The sequence below is a fragment of the Hemitrygon akajei genome, chromosome 18, assembly GCF_048418815.1.
Source record: "Hemitrygon akajei chromosome 18, sHemAka1.3, whole genome shotgun sequence".
NCBI lineage: Eukaryota > Metazoa > Chordata > Chondrichthyes > Myliobatiformes > Dasyatidae > Hemitrygon > Hemitrygon akajei.
Window position 1 is genome coordinate 10,573,412 of NC_133141.1, and position 16,404 is coordinate 10,589,815.

The following is a 16,404-nucleotide window of genomic DNA, read 5'->3' on the forward strand; positions in this document are numbered from 1 at the left end:
GCCTCTATGGCTTTGCCATCTAATTGTTGATTTTGCTTGCAATTTTTCCTATATTCCAAAACGAGTTTGAAATGATCCTCCTGAATCTAAAAATTATTTGCCTGATTTCTGTTTTCTCTAGGGCTCAGTTAAGGACCAATTGAAAGCATATGGAGCACTGACTGAGAATGTGACCCGAAAATACACCAGGCAGATTCTAGAAGGGGTGTCATACCTCCATAGTAATATGATTGTACATCGGGATATAAAAGGTGAGCGTTCCACCCAGAAGTTTTCCCTTCCTGATAAAGCTGGAATTTATTGGTATACATCATTACTCTAAGTATGTGACTGTGGGTTGATTCCTTGAACCATTAAGACATAATAGAAGCAAGAAGAGGCCAAATAGCCCTGAATTTACTGTACCATTCAATAATTCTCTTGTTCTGTATCTCATCCACTTGCACGTGATTCTTTTAGTGTCAAAGTGTGTCATTTAGTATTTAATGACTAAACATTCACTTTGCTCTGAGCTGGAGAATTTTCTCACTTCATTTCTGAATAACCAGTCCATTATCTTGAGACTGACCCCATTATAGACTCTGCAGAAACAGCCTCCTACATCAACCTTAAAATCCCCTTCCAGATTTTCTCTCAATGAGATTGCCTCTCATTTGTTTGACCCCCTAGTGAATACAAGTCTTGTATGCCAACACATGCTAGTTTCTTCTGGTTGGAAAAGTGTGTTGTTTTACTGTGCTTTTCCCCACAAAAATAAATAATTTGACATTTCCTATGCAATGCTCCGGTCATTTATTTGTCACTCACTTAATGCATCTTTATTCATTTGCAAATATTTTGTAGCCTTCTCACAGTCTCATTCCCACTAACTTTGTGTGATCAGTAAGGTTGGACATGTTATCCTGCTATTTCACCTTTCATTAATATAAATTGAGAATGGCTTATTTGCACTCCATTGTTAGCCTGCAGACCTGGTAACTGCTGCTCTGTCATTGAACCTTTAACTGATTCTCTATACATGCTAATATGTTACTCCTAAACCTGTGAGATTTTAGTATATGTAACAATTATTGTGCAGTATTTTATCAGACTTGTTCCTCTTATCTATTTAGCTTGTTACATCTACAAAAGCTCTTAGAATTGTCAAATACAATTTTAGATTCATCAAACTACATTGACTGGCAAATGCTATTATGTCTTTCTTAATGATATTTACTATATTAATAATAAACACAAAAATGCTGCCTGGCCTGCTGAGTTCCTCCAGCATTTTGTGTATGTTGCTCGGATTTCCAGCATCTGCAGATTTTCTCTCTTGTTTGTGATATTAATGATAAATGCTAGCAATATTCCAACATCTAGAATCAAGCTGCCTGCGCTATAGTGCTTTACATTTTTTCCCTTTTTTTAATTGCAATGTTACATTTATTACTTTGCAATCAGAATCAAGTTTAATATCACCAGCATATGCCATGAAATTTGGGGCCAGGTCTATTTTAGAATTCCTGGAATTTTGGAATATCACTAATGCATACAGCATATTTGCAGCCACTTCTTAGAACCCAGTCAGATCTGGAATTTAGTCAGACTTTAGTACTCTTTATTTGCATTCACTTTATTAACATTAGTTAATATCTGGCTTGTCAATATTTCTGCTACATTTAATCTGTCCTCTGCCACAAAGTAAATGAAAGATATTAAATGCCTCTGTTTGCTTATTAGCCCAGTATAATTCCTTCTGCACCTTTGGCATTTAGAGATTGCAACTTTTCTATTTTTTTTTAGAAGAGCCTGCAATTTTTGGTGTATTTCTTCAATTCCAAATTGTAATGTTTTGTCTTCTATGCACTCCCTTCCTCTATTATCAGTTTGTTTTGGTCATTTTTGTTGCTGGCTTGTAAAATTTATCCTATCCCCAGGCATTGCTAGCAACTGTAAGTATTTGCTTTCAAATCAATAGATCCACGACTAAATTTAAGGATGTTATTAATTTTGCTTGAAGTCTTTAGTTGTCAGTGGAATGCAGAGTAAAACGGCAATAATCCAATATTTGATTATCAAAAAATTGTCGTTCACTGTCTACCCTAATTATTCATATACAGCCTATCTTCGTTATATGCAGGGGATATGTTCCTCACAGTCGATGCATAGTATGGAAAATGCATAATGTGAATAAATATTTAAATGGAGAAAATAGGGATGTGTTCTGGAGGGCTTCCTAAATATGTTTTATCTGTAATTTATTCACATTTTCATACCAATATGACACAAAAGCAGTACCACAAGGCAACATTCATATTATATTTAATCAATTTAAGGTAATATTCAACGTAATAAATCATTAAGAGCACAGGGGTTTAGTGAATGGTAAACTAAGAGAGGCTTTATCTTACAGTCTCCTTTGGCATTGGAACACATAAGCAGAGTCAACCTATCCTTTGCTGCCTTGATACCTGCCGCAGTCTTTTCATCCTTACTTATGTAAGTGCATTTCGGCATACTCTTCCAAAAAAGCCCGGTCTCATCTGCGTTAAACACCAGCTTTGGTGTGATGCCTCAGCTGTCATAGCCCGCAACTGCAAAGGGTAGTGTTCAGCAGCTTCGTGGTCAGCACTAGCTTGGTCACCACGCACAGCTAAGTTGTGAAGCCTGTGACGATTAACTAACTTAGAAAACCATCCCCTACTTGCGTTAAAGCTAACAATATCACTTGATACTTCCTCACTAGCCTCTGAACAAAGGCGACCATAAATTTCCAAAGCTTTCACACAAAGATGATCGGAACTGAGTGTTGTTTTTTCTTTGTTTCATGCTCAATGTATAAACTCAACATTTTCTCCATTTTTGTCATAATCGGGTTATGCACTTTGGTAACAATCTTTGAAGACACTTGTGATGAATCAATCACTGCACTTCTTACTTTCTCAGCATTTTTCTTTATGTTTCTGATCGTGGACTCACCCAGGCTGAAGTAGCATCCCAGAGCAATGTTACCTTCACCTGATGTGGCCCTGTTTATAATTTCCGACTATTTTTCAAGTGTTAAAGTGGTTCTCTGCTGCTTGGCTGATGGCCCAGGACTTGACATAGAACGCTTAGGAGGCATACTTAAATATTTCAAGCACAATATCAGTGCACCGTAGGTAATAACAACAAAAGTTTAAGAGCGCAAGATTGTACATCCATGCTACCAAAACCAATGCGAGACTAGCAGGAGTGAGACTGTGAGGCGTGCGCAAGTGACTTGTATTGGCGAGAAAGTGGTGCTTCTCGTCCCAACAGCCTCGCATAACTGAGTTTTGGACACATATAAGGAGAAGTTGGTAGAAATGGTTCGACGCATAACTGTGAATCTGCATTGTCTGAAGATGCATATAACGAGGATAGGGTGTACTTAGTTCATAGAGGTGGGGAGATCCATAAGCAGCAATAGGGTTATTGTAATCAGGAATATCGACAAGGAGCGCTTTAGTGCAAAGTGCTTGGATGAGTAGAAATTTGTCCAGTGCATCTGAGGATGTTTATTTTTTGCGTTCTACTAGACAAGGTGTTGTACTGAAATAAGGGCAGTCAAATGATGAAAGTGTCAGTAAAGAAAATTAAGCAATACTTTGTTTTAGACAAAACAGTTAGTGTTCACAGCCAGCATGTTCCTGTGAACAGTTAAAGATAGCAAGTTTAGGAAACCCTGGATGATGAGGGATATTAAGAGTTTGAAGGAAAACAAAGAACGCATATGACAGATATAGGCAACAGTAAACAGGAAATTCCCTTGAGGAATATTGAGTATATGGAAGAGCACTTAAATAAAGGTTAGGGCAAAGAGGGGACCCAAAATAACACTGGCAGACAAGATCACAAAGAACCCCAAGATATTTTGCAGGTATGTCCACAGCAAACGGGTAACCAGGAATGAGTAGGGACCCAGAAGGGCAATCTATACATGGAATCAAGGGCTGTGAGCAAGGTCTTAAATACTTCTTATCTGCCATCACCAAAGAGAAAGATGAGATAGACAGAGAGGTCAGAGAAAGGGGTGGTGATATTCTAGATCAGGGGTTATGAACCCTTTTTATGCCATGGGCCCCACCATTAAGCAAGGGGTCCATGGACATCAGGTTGGGATCCCCTGTTCTAGAGCATTAGAGCATGAAGAAAGAGGACATACTGGATGTTTTGAAGTGCCTGAAGGTGAATAATTCCCTAAGGCCAGATGAGATTTATCCCAGGCAAAGGAGGGAATTGCTGGGGTCTGATGGAGATGTTTGCATTTATGTTAACCACAGGTGAGGCACTAAGCTACTGGAGGTTAGTAAATGTTTCTTTGAAAAAGTTGAATAACTGCATTCTTACATCAGTGGCAGGAAAGCTATTGAGGTACTTTCATGAGAAATCCTGTCTCACTAACTTTTTTGAAGAGATGTCTAAGCCGACGGATGAGGGCAATGCAGTAAATGTTGTTTGCATGGAGTTTAACAAGGCCTTTGACCAGATCCTACATGGTTGGCTGATCCAAGAGATGAGGATTCAGGGCAAGCTGCCAAGGTAGATCCAAAATTGACTTGGTAATAGGAGACAAGGTGATGGAAAGTTGTTTCATTTGAACAGGAAGTCCATAACCAGTGGTTCAGCTGGAAAGTTGAGTAGAGCTATGACAGATGAATGTAATCATGATAAATGCAAGGTGATGCATTTTACAGGACAGGACATACACTGTAAATGGTAGGATTCTAGGGAATGTTGATGAATAGTGGGTCTTGGGCTACAAGTGCAACACAGTTGAGGGTGTGGGGGGGTGGGGTTGCCTTCATTGGATGTGATACAATGCAAGAGCTTGGGATCTCACATTGCAACTACTTAAACCAGAGCGAGTCAAGTAAGTATAGGTGGAAAACTGAAATAATACAGTGAGAATAGTCTATAGACGATCGTTTTCTCATTGCTGACTTAATGTCATTATTTTCAGTTGTCCATCCGCAATTGTACCGACCTTTTCCTTTCTGTTTTTTATTCTGAAATCTTAAACATCTTGCAATATTCAGATTTACTTCTTAGTAGCCAAGTATCACCACTGGTGACATCAATTTATTGCTCTTGCTACAAATATTCTGAAAAGAGTCGGTAATTTAATATGACCACCTCTTTTACCTTGACATTATTTGCTGCTGCAGTATTATCATTGTACACAGCTAATCATTACCCATGCACCATCATCTTGCCTTCCTTGCTAACATTTGAAATTTCCCCTTTCTCACCTACATTATGCCATTCCCATCCAGAACATTTAGTTTACAAGTCTGTCATAATGTGGCCACATCTCCTTAGGGGGTCCTATATTATAGGATTACTAATTAACTTTGCCCTAATACAGATTTGAAGTCTGAAATAAACTGTTTCTTAGTGGAATCACGACGCATTCTTCTAGAAAATTGTCCCCAAACCATTTTATGAGCTCAAACTAACTTAGCAATGTATAAGATAGAGATTTATATTAGGAAGAGTAACAAGGTGGGGGGAGGAGTGGGGCAAGGGAGGATTTGGAGGAAGGATCAGAGGCTGGGCCCAGTGCTCCCACTCCCCTCTGAATGCTAAAAGCTATTCCACGCTTTGCTGTAGTCTGTATTTGTAGCTGTTTGGTGTATCCAAATAGTTTAACCAGTTCATTGGAAGTTTAAATGCTGACTGCACAGATGTGGGACTGGAGCTACTTATGGGTCTAACTAGATGCAGTGAACAAACTTATTTCTTCAAAGTATTTGGATTAGGTATATTTTATGACAATCTGACTTTTTTTTGGTTTCTATTAAAATGAATTAAAATTCTTACACTGCCATGATATGTTAGTGCACTGCATTATATCAAGTAATATGCCATCTCTATGTGGTGAACCTTTTTTTATTTTAAGCACTTTGTACAGTTTTGTAGGTTCTGCTTGCAATTTGTTTTTCCATTTGCTCTTTAGTGGAGTTCATTGATGCGCATGCACAACCTGTTGATGGCATAGACATGCAAATATATCCACAAGCAAACTGGTGACATTACCATTGTCAACAACATTTAGCTTCTTGTAATCTGGTCTGATTAATGGTTAGCAATCTGTTCCCTCATCCCCACTTTATTCATTGTGACGAAGAACTTGTACATCTGAAATGCAATGTAGCTATCACCAGAAAATGGTTCTGAATGGCAGTCCAGTACGTTCCCATGACAATTTTTCCTTTGCAGTTTGCTGTTTAGCATTTAGTTTTTTTTAACCAATTTGTTTCCAAATGGAATACTTGACCATACAGCTGCTATTCTCTCAAGTCTGAATTAGCCAGTGTACTTTTGTGGCAATGTGCAGTAGTCTAATTTGATAAAACTTGATCTTCTCTACTAGAGAAGGCAAGAAATTAATTTTAGCGGTCACTATTGGACAGTTTCTGCGATAGGCCAAGGTCAGGTAATTGGCATTGAAATGTAATTCTGCAAGGTCTAACTGAATTGCCAAATTAAATAACAAAAATCAACTGAGAATGTGTTGCTTAATACTTTGTTATATAAGTTGTGTACAATAAATGAAACTGTTGAAATCTCTGGGGGGAATAAAATGTTTTGGATTTCTTTCTCCTTTCATTTGCAATCTGCCTTGGAGCGAGTAGGAAACAACTTGATTGTTTGTGAGCACTGTTCTGTGGGTTGCTGTGACCTGAGTTGTTTACCATGCATGGTTTCTGTAAGAAATTTTCTTGGAATCTAAAGGGAGACATGTTATTGTAATAAAAACGCAATGCATGATTTTGTTTTGGGAAGTGAGGGTGCCACTTGGGTCAATACAAATCAGAAATCTCCCACGATTTATCAAGTTCGCTGATACTAGCTTAATGTCAATAGGAGCACTGCTTCTAATTTGCCCCACCTTGTATTAGAGAAAGTTAAGTTAGTCAAGGTTTCTGATCAGTCAAAACTTGTAGTTCAAACTTGGAAAATGTTCTCTTTGTGAGTATTGGAAGCTATGATTGGATTCTGTTGCAGTTTCACTCTTCGTGCTCTCCTTGTTCGACATTCAGCCACCACTTCTGTTCAGATTTACATATTGAAGGATGGACACTCAGGTTGTAGTCATAAGAATGTTTGGCTTATGAGCAGAACATTATGTCCATGCTGTTTCGGTTAATCTCACTTCCCAGATTCGAGTCTCCTCAGTGCTCATCCAGGAGTTGTTTACATGTACTGAGTATTTTTAACTCCAATCACACTTTCAAGCAGGAGACTCAAAGCCCACACTGTTCTGAATTAGAGATCCTGTCCTCAACTCCAAGCCAGTGCAGCCACCAATTAACTTAAAACTTTGCCTTCTAGGTATTGACCTCACTGCCTTCCTCTTCACATTGTCTAAACCCCAAATAATGTTCTTGATCTTGATTAAAAGGCAAGAGCCAGTGCCTACTCAGTGTTGCCTCATAAAGACAAAGTTCCACTCCTGCCAAATCCTCAAATCTCCTTTGCACATTCTCTAGCAAAATTTCATCCTTTCTGGAGTATGGAACAAGGATCTGTCCCGTATTCTAACTTGGTCTGACTACTATTCCATAAAGTTCTAGCATAGTCTTTCTTTACCTTGGCTGATAGAGGCAAGTGCACTATAAGCTGTCGTACCTTCAGTTATTTGTGGATATTCTCCCAAAAACACTTATTTTCTCTGCACTTTTAGTATACTGCTACTTAACATTTATTCATTTTCCTGCTTTGCCCTTCCCACCTACATACCGTGTATTTCTCTGGAATGAATTCCATTTGTCACTGTTATGTGGAACAATGATACAATAAATAGCGTATCATTACTCAGCCTTAGAGACCAGGTTTGATCCTGATTTCCAATGCTCTCTGTGTGGAGTTTGCATGTTCTAGCTATGACTGTGGATTTTCTCCACTGGTTTCCTCCTACATGGTGAACACTTGTTGGTTGCTCGGTTAATTGGCTACTGTGATTTATTTGCAGTGTTGATGGTGGTCAGATTATCAATGGGGAGTTAATGGGCACCTGAGAGAATAGGTTGCCTGGAAATAATGCTATTCCCCCACTTGCTCTGAGAAGACATCATATACTACATGGGCTAAATGATCTCCTCCTATATCAGAAAAACATGCCCAGCTAGCCAATTGACCAATGACTTTATGCAGCCAAGAACAAACTTCCCCTCTGATAATCATGTTAACAATTTTGGTGTCATCATCAAATTTACTCATAGCTACCACACCTCGGTCCAAGTCAACCACATATAATCACAAAAAGCAAAAGACATGGTCCTCAGTCATTTGCAGCTACCTTCCACACAGCATTTCAGGTACTCAGTCCCTTTGATTTATCGCACTGAGTTAATTTTTAAATCCAATTCTTAACATCTTCAAATACACCTCTAAAATCTAGGAAAACTACATGAAATACTTCACTCTCATTAACACTTTATTATCGCTTCCAAAAATTGAAAGCCTTGATCAGGCACAACCCTCCATTAACAAATCTATGCTAGCTGTCTTTAATTAGCCAGTGCCTTTTAAAATACCTATGTAGTCTTGAGCTTGCTGTGTATTTAATAAGTTCTCTGGAATGAATCTTAAGAGTCCTTGCCAAAATTTCTAGTCTTCCTTTAGGCATAATAGTTCAAATTCAAAGTAAATTTATTATCAACGTACATATATGTCACTATATACAACTCTGAAATTCAATTTTCTTGCGGGCAATCACAGGAAATCCAAGAAATGCAATAGAATCAATGAAAGACCACACCCAACAAGATGGACAAACAACAAATTTGCAAAAAAAAGACTGCAAATCCAAAAAGAATAATAATAATAAATAAATAAACAATAAATATTAAGAGCATAAGATGAAGAGTGCTTGAAAGTGAGTCTAGTTCAGTGATAGGGTGAGTGAAGTTATCTGCTCTGGTTCAAGAAACTGATGGGTGAGGGGTAATAACTTTTCCTAAACTTGGTACTGTGGATCCTGAGGCTCCTGTACCACCTTCCTGATTGTAGCAGTAAAAGAGAGCATGGCCTGGATGGTCGGGGTCCTCAATGATGGTTGCTGTTTTCCTGTGACAGTGCTCCGTGAAGATGTGCTCAGTGGTGGAGAGGGCTTTACCCATGATGGACTGGGCCATATCCACTACTTTTTGTAGGCTTTTCCATTCAAGGGCATTGGTGTTTCCATACCAGGCCATGATGTAACCAGTCAATATACTCTCCACCACACATTTCTAGAAGTTTGTCAAAGTTTTAGATGTCATACTTTGCAAACTTCTAAGGAAGTAGAGGCACTGTTGTGCTTACTTCGTAATGACATTCATGTGCTGGGCCCAGGACAGGTCCTCTGAATTAATAACACTGAAGAATTTAAATCTGCTGACCCTCTCCACCTCTGATCCCCCGATGAGCACTGGCTCATGAACTTTCGGTTTCCTCCTGAAGTCCTAAAGAGCTCAGCACTGGTGACTGTTTTAGTCTTCGGCTCTAGACTGAAACCATCAGATGTGCTGGAAGCCTCTTTATCCTAACTGTCGTGTGAGAGAGAGAGATGCCTTCCTCACCTTGCCCTTATGATCAGCCCAAACTTCTGAAGCAAGAACCCAATCTAGCTAACCTAACCTGTTTTTTTTCCCTATTACTAAATCTTATCCAAGCTCTTGTTGCTTTCAGACCTGACCATTCCAACAATCTTTTGGCCAAGCTAATGCTTTATTATTAAAGTCCTTGTGTACAATTCACTTGTTATCTTCTCATTAAACAACTCTTTAATTTTTAAAATTCACTTGTTTTACAAATACATCCATGGCTCACCTTTTTTCTGTCTATATAATCCACTTCAGTCCACAACCTTCTGAGATATTTCTGCACTCCTCCATCTCTGGCCTTTCAATGGCTCTCATTGGCTGCAGTGTCTTAAGCTGCCAAATCCAAAGCTTTGGAATTTCTTCGACCATTCTCTCCACCCTTCTTATTTTCTTTCTTTAAAGCTCTTTGTAAACTCTGCCCGCAAGTCTTGTTCATGTATGCCCTTTACATGCCCCAGTTAGATTTTAATGTGATGATGCTCCTGTAAAGTGCCTTGGGATATTTTATTTTGATTTAAGTTTTTGTTTTTGTCCTTTTCTCCTGCCTCTTTGGCTGCTTCTAGCTGACTTATTCTATTCCATCTCACCCATCTCTCCTTTAAACTCTTGAAATCAGCTGCATGTAGCCTCTCATAACTTGGTTCTTATCATTGCTAACTAATCAGAATCGAGTTTATTATCACCGGCATGTGTCGTGTAATTTGTTAACTTAGCAGCAACAGTTCAATGCAATACATAATATAGAAGAAGAAAAAAATAATAAATAAATTACAGTATACATTGAATAGATTTTAAATTGTGCAAAAACAGTAGTGTTCACGGGTTCAATGTCCATTTAGAAATCGGATGACAGAAGAGAAGAAGCTGTTTCTGAATCGCTGAGTATGTGCCTTCAGGCTTCTGTACCTCCTACTTGATGGTAACAGTGAGAAAAGGGCATGCCCTGGGTGCTGGGGTCCTTAATAATGGACACTGCCTTTCTGAGACACTGCTCCTTGAAGATGTCCTGTGTATTTTGTAGGCTCGTACCCAAGATGGCACCGACTAAATTTACAACCCCCTGCAGCTTCTTTCGGTCCTGTGCATCGAACCTGGGACCACTCGCCTTGAAATCCAGTGCTGATGCCACTACACCACCGGCCAGCTATATGTGGGGTATGGATAGGGTAAATGCAAGCAGGCTTTTTCCTCTGAGGTTGGGTGACACACCAACTAGAGGTTATGGGTTAAGGGTGAACGGTGAAATGTTTAAGGGGAACATGAGGGAAAACTTCACACAGATGGTGGTGAGATTGTGGAACAAGTGACCAGCACAAGTAGTGGATGTAGGGTCGATTTTCAGTGTTGAAGAGAAGTTTGGATAGATATATGGATGGGAGGGGTACAGAAGACTATAGTTCGGATGCAGGTCGATGGGACTAGGCAATTTAAATGACTTGGCACGGACTAGATGGGCCAAAGGGCCTGTTTCGTTTCGGTGCTGTAGTTTTCTATGACTCTATGAATCAAATCTATTTCAAATGTCTTCTATATTGCTACAACACCGGCATCTACCAGGCAATGTGGAAAATTGCCCAGGTATGACCTATACACAAAAAACCTGACAAGTCCAACCCAGCCAATTAATGCTGTGTCAGCCTACTCTCAATCATCAGCAAAGTAATGGAAGGGGTCATCAACAGTGCTATCATGCAGCACTTACTCAGCAGTAACCTGTTCATGGATGCCCACTCAGTTCCTGACCTTATCACCTTGTTGGTCCAAACATGGACCAGAAAGCTAAATACCAGAGGTGAGGTGAGAGTGATAGCCCTCGACATCAAGGCAGCATTTGACAGAGTATGGTATCATGGTACCCTAGCTAAAATGCAGTCAATGAGAATTAGGGGGAAAACCCTCTGCTGGTTGGAATCGTACCTGACACAAAGGAAGATGGTTGTGGTGATTGGAGGTCGATCATCTCATCCTCAGGACATCACTGCAGGAGTTCCTCAGGGAAATGTTCAAGAACCAACCATCTTCAGCTGCTTCATCAATGGCTTTCCTTCTGTCATAAGGTCAGAAGTGGGGATGTTCACAGATGACTGCACAATGTTCTGCACCATTTGTGATTCCTCAGATAGTGAAGCAGTTCGTACCCAAATGCAGCAGGGCCTGGACAATATCCAGGCTTGGGTTGACAAGTGGCAAGTAACATTCGAGCAACACAAGTGCCAGGCAATTACCATCTCCAATAAGAGAGGCTCTAACCATTGTCCCTTGACACTCAGTGGCATCACCATCATTGAATCCCCTACTATCAGCATCCTGGGGGCTACCATTGACAGGAAACTGAACTGGTCTAGCCGTATAAACACTGTGGCTACCAGAGCAGGTCAAAGGTTAAAAATCCTGCGGTGTTTAACTCACCTCCTGACTCCCCAAAGCCTGTCCACCATCTACAAGGCTCAGGTCAGGAGTGTAATGGAGTACTCGCCACTCACCTGGATGAGTGCAACTCCATCAACACTTGAGAAGCTTGACACCATCCAGTACAAGGCAGCCCACTCGATTGGTACCCCTTCCACAAACATCCAATCCCTCCACCGTCAAAGTACAGTTGCAGCAGTGTGTACTATCTACAAGATGCATTGCAACTGCACAACAAAGTTCCTAAGGCAGCACCTTCCAGACCCACAACCATCTAGAAGGCCGAGAACAGCAGATACCTGGGAACACCACCACTTGGAAATCCCAATCCAAGTCACTCATCATCCTGACTTGGAAACATATTGCCATTTCTTCATGGCCGCTGGGTCAAAATCATGTAATTCCCTCCCTAACAGCGCTATGGGTGCACCTACTGCAGCAGTTCAAGATGGCAGCTTATCACCACTCTCTCAAGAGCAACTTGGAATGGGCAATAAATGCTGGCTTAGCTGGCGACGCCCGCATCCTGTAAATGAATAAATTTTAAAAAACATTTTCTTTAAAATCCTCTTCACCTTAACTTCCAACCAAAAAATCTTGAGTCCATTGATGTCTACATTATGAAACTCTCTGCTGCTTTTCCCAATGTGCCAAAGCTTAAATCAACACTTTCTTTTTTGGCATTATGCCCTTCCAAGCCTTCATTATTCATCTCCATGTTCTTTCCCAGCCTTTTCTACCTCAACCTCTTCCACCTCTAACTTCAACTGATTCCCATTAAGCATCTGACTACCAAACTGAGATTTGTGTTCCTCATGAAAACTGAAGTAAGTGGTTCCTATCCTCAGGCCTTGTCAGACGTCCTTTCAAAAAGTTTCTCACTCCCTTTTTATTGAAGGACGTAGATTTGTTGAGGGACGTTCATGACTGACTTGATTGCACTTTTTTTTGAGGAGGAATTTGGATCGTCATTTCAGGTGACATGTTTAATATAGTCTATCTGAATTTTGGCAAGGTTTTTGAATAGATCCCACAAGGGAATGTGGTCAGAAAGTGAGACATTGCATGAAAAATTGGTCCAGTAGCAGTGATCAAAGGAAAATAGTCAATGGGTGTTCTTTTGAATAGAATTTTACTACAAAGAGTTTTCCATGGGGCTTGTTTCTGAACCACATCTGCTTTTTATGACAGACATCAATGTTTTAGATTTAGAAGCATGATTAAATGAAAATTTGTAATAATATAATGATCCACGTGGTGATCATGAGGGTGAAAGCTGCAGACCTCAGCCAGTTAACATTGCATCGGTTGAGTCAGCAGAGATCTGACAAGTAAAATTCAGTCCAGAGAATTGTGAGGTAACACAAATAGGTGCAAGAAATTAGGGTAGAATGTTTGTTCTTGAATATGCTCAGTTACTAAAGCCTCCAGCCCTCTTGGGTTATAAATTCCAAAGGTTCACCAGGCAAAAAAATTGCTTTCCATCTTTGAATGGTCAATGACTCTGTTTTGTGAAACTCTGGTCCCCGTTTCTAAAAACTCCAACCAGGGAAGACATTAACTCCTCATTTACCATATTGAGGCCTGTACATTCCAGTGACGTCATTCATCTAACTCAAGAATACAGGCTGCCTTATTTGTTTAATCTCTTTGTGTTTCAAACATGCCATTCCAGAAATCATTCTGCTGAATCTTGATTGCATTCCCTCCAATGCAAGTATGTCCTTCCTGGGTGGCGATCCTGTCCTATACACAATATTCTAGATGCTGGCTCACCAGGGCTCTAAATAGATCAAGAATATCTAGGCTTGTGCTCAAAACCTCTTTAAGTGGAAACCAATATACCATTCTCTTTTTCTGCACACATTTAATTTTATTTTGGCAACCCTATTTAGTTTAAAATCTTATCTACAGCCATAGCTATTTGAAGTTAGACCTTCAAACAGTTTAAAGGTGGTAAAAAGAGCAAAAGCACTATGGTAATAGTAATGAGAAATTTCAGTTACCTATGTATGGAATAGGATTCAGTCAGTGAGGAAGGCAGAGAATTCTTATTTAACCTCTAACTTTTTCTAGCTAACAATGTAGCAAGCCCAAGAAGGGGGTAGGGGGGAGCAATTTTGAACTTAGTTCTAGGGCTTGAAACAGCAGATGGAAAGAGTATCAGTGGGTCAGCACTTTTGTGGTATTCATCATAGTTCAGCCAGACAGCAAAGTTATGGAAAAATATAAAGGCAGAACAGCATTAAATGTTTTAAATTGGAGTGAGGCCAATTTTACTAGAATTAGAAGTGACTCAGCAAAAGCAGACTGGAAACAGCTGTTTGAATGTAAATCAGTCTCAGGCCAATGGGAGCATTTAACTTTGCATGTTCTGGATAGCATATTCTGACAAAATTAAAAGTGCGACTGGGAAATTTGGAGTCCCCATAGTGTAACCTCAAGGAAGTGAAGGAAGTTAAACAAGACTCTTGGGTTTCATATACAAAAAGCACTGTTAGAGTGAGGTTAAAGGGAAAATTAGAAAAAAAACAGAGGCATGGAAAAAAATCCCACTGGCATTTAATACGTGGGAAAAACCAGGAAAGTATTAAGCAACATCCACAAAATGCTAGAGGAATTCATCAGGTCAGGCAGCATCTATGGAAATGAATATATAGTTGATGTTTCGGACCGAGACCTTTCAATGAATGCCTGACCTGCTGAGTTCCTTCAGCATTTTGTGTGTGTTGTTCTGGATTTCCAGCATATGCAGAACCTTTTGTGTTTATGATTTGCTGCTTCACTGCAAAGTTTCTTTGAGGGATGTCTACCTTGAAAAGTTTAAATCTTCTCTTCAACAGGAGTTCTGTGAGACCCTCTCTCACTGCTCCCCCTCTGTGATCTTCACCTACCACCTTTTACCTTGTCCTCCTTTCCCTCCCTCACCTTTTCTGGCTTCTTCCCCCTTCCTTTCCAGTTCTGAAGAAGGGTCTCAGCCTGAAATGTTGACTGTTTATTCATTTCCATAGATTCTACCGGACCTGCTGAGTTCCTCCAGCACTCTGTGTGTGTGTGTGTGTGTGTGTGTGTGTGTGTGTGTGTGTGTGTGTGTGTGTGTGTGTGTGTGTGTGTGTGTGTGTGTTGCTTTGGATTTTCAGCAACTGCAGAATCTCTTGTGTTCAGGAAAATATTATATAGCTTGTTGCAATCAAAAACCCCATTTGTGTGTGGAGCTGGAAGTTGCAGGTAGGTTGTTAATGTAGCTGTCATAGTCACAGACAGACAACACAGAACAAGCCCTTCAGCCCATTGAGTCTATGCTGACCATCAACCACCCATTTGCACCAATCCTACATTAACTCCTTTTTTTTCCCTTAGCAACTGCTCCCAGTTTCTGCTACTCACCTACACACCAGGGACAATTTACAGTATCCAATTAACCCACCATCCCACACATCTTTGGAGGAAACCAGATGTTTTCACAAAAGATTGGGAAGCTGCCAGTATTGTGGTAAAGTACATGAAATACTGGGTGAGATGTGCTGTGGTAGGAAAGGTTTTAAGAGGTTTCTTGTATTTTTCCGAGTGGATAAATGACCAGACTCATTTGAAATCTATCCTAAGCTATTTAAATGCAGTAAGAAAAAAATTGTAGAGGCTCTGTCCATTACTTTTCATTCCACTCTGGCTGCAGGGATGGTGCCAGAGGATGAGCTAACAAGAGGTCACTTTTCTGAAACTTTGCATCCTGTCTGACATTCTGAACAAGTTCATTTTCTGTTTTCACTCCCAATTCCCAGTATGTACAGTATTTTGCTTTGGGGTTATAATGTCCTATTCTTTAAAGATGATTTTAAAGAGAGAAAGAATAAGCCAGTTAGTTACTAATCAGGTAATTTTAACTTGAGTGCTGGGTGAATTATTGGAATCAGTTCTGAGGTACCATCTAAACCTTCATTTAGAAAAAATATATATGATAAGGTTTTTTTTTTTTTTTGAAGTTACAGGAAAGGCCAAGGAAGCAATGTACTTATGTATTTGATGTACTCAAGGCATGCGACAGGCTAGTCAAAATTGTAAAAGCTCCTGGAATTCAAAGGAAATCTGCTCAGTGGTAGAAAGCAAAAGGATGACCTGTCCTGGGTCCAGCACATAGATGCAATTGCAAGGAAGCCGTGCCAGCATTTTTATTTTAATTAAAAGTTAAGGAGATTCGGCACATCATTGAACACTAATAGAGGTCTACAGGTGTACTGTTAAAAGTATCTTAGCTGGTTGTTTCATGGAGTGTTATGTGTGGGATCATATGGAAGTAGTGGATTCAAGCCCAATGCATAATGGTCACAACCCTTCTATCCATCAAAGGCATCTACATGAGGCGTTGCCTCAAGAAAGCAAAACTCTACCATCAAAGATC

General features: G+C 39.9%; 1 protein-coding gene across 3 annotated transcripts in view; it reads left to right on the forward strand.

The window, feature by feature from the left end:
* Positions 1-16,404, forward strand: part of map3k3 (mitogen-activated protein kinase kinase kinase 3) — a 163,002-nt gene that overhangs the window by 133,004 nt on the left and 13,594 nt on the right. For all 3 annotated transcript variants that reach the window (XR_012102002.1, XM_073070762.1, XM_073070763.1), the window contains exon 15: positions 122-251. Coding sequence is in view for 2 of the 3 variants with exons in the window: in XM_073070762.1 (XP_072926863.1) it covers positions 122-251 (130 nt within the window). In the remaining variant the exon portion in view is untranslated. The remainder of the gene's footprint in view (positions 1-121; positions 252-16,404) is intronic.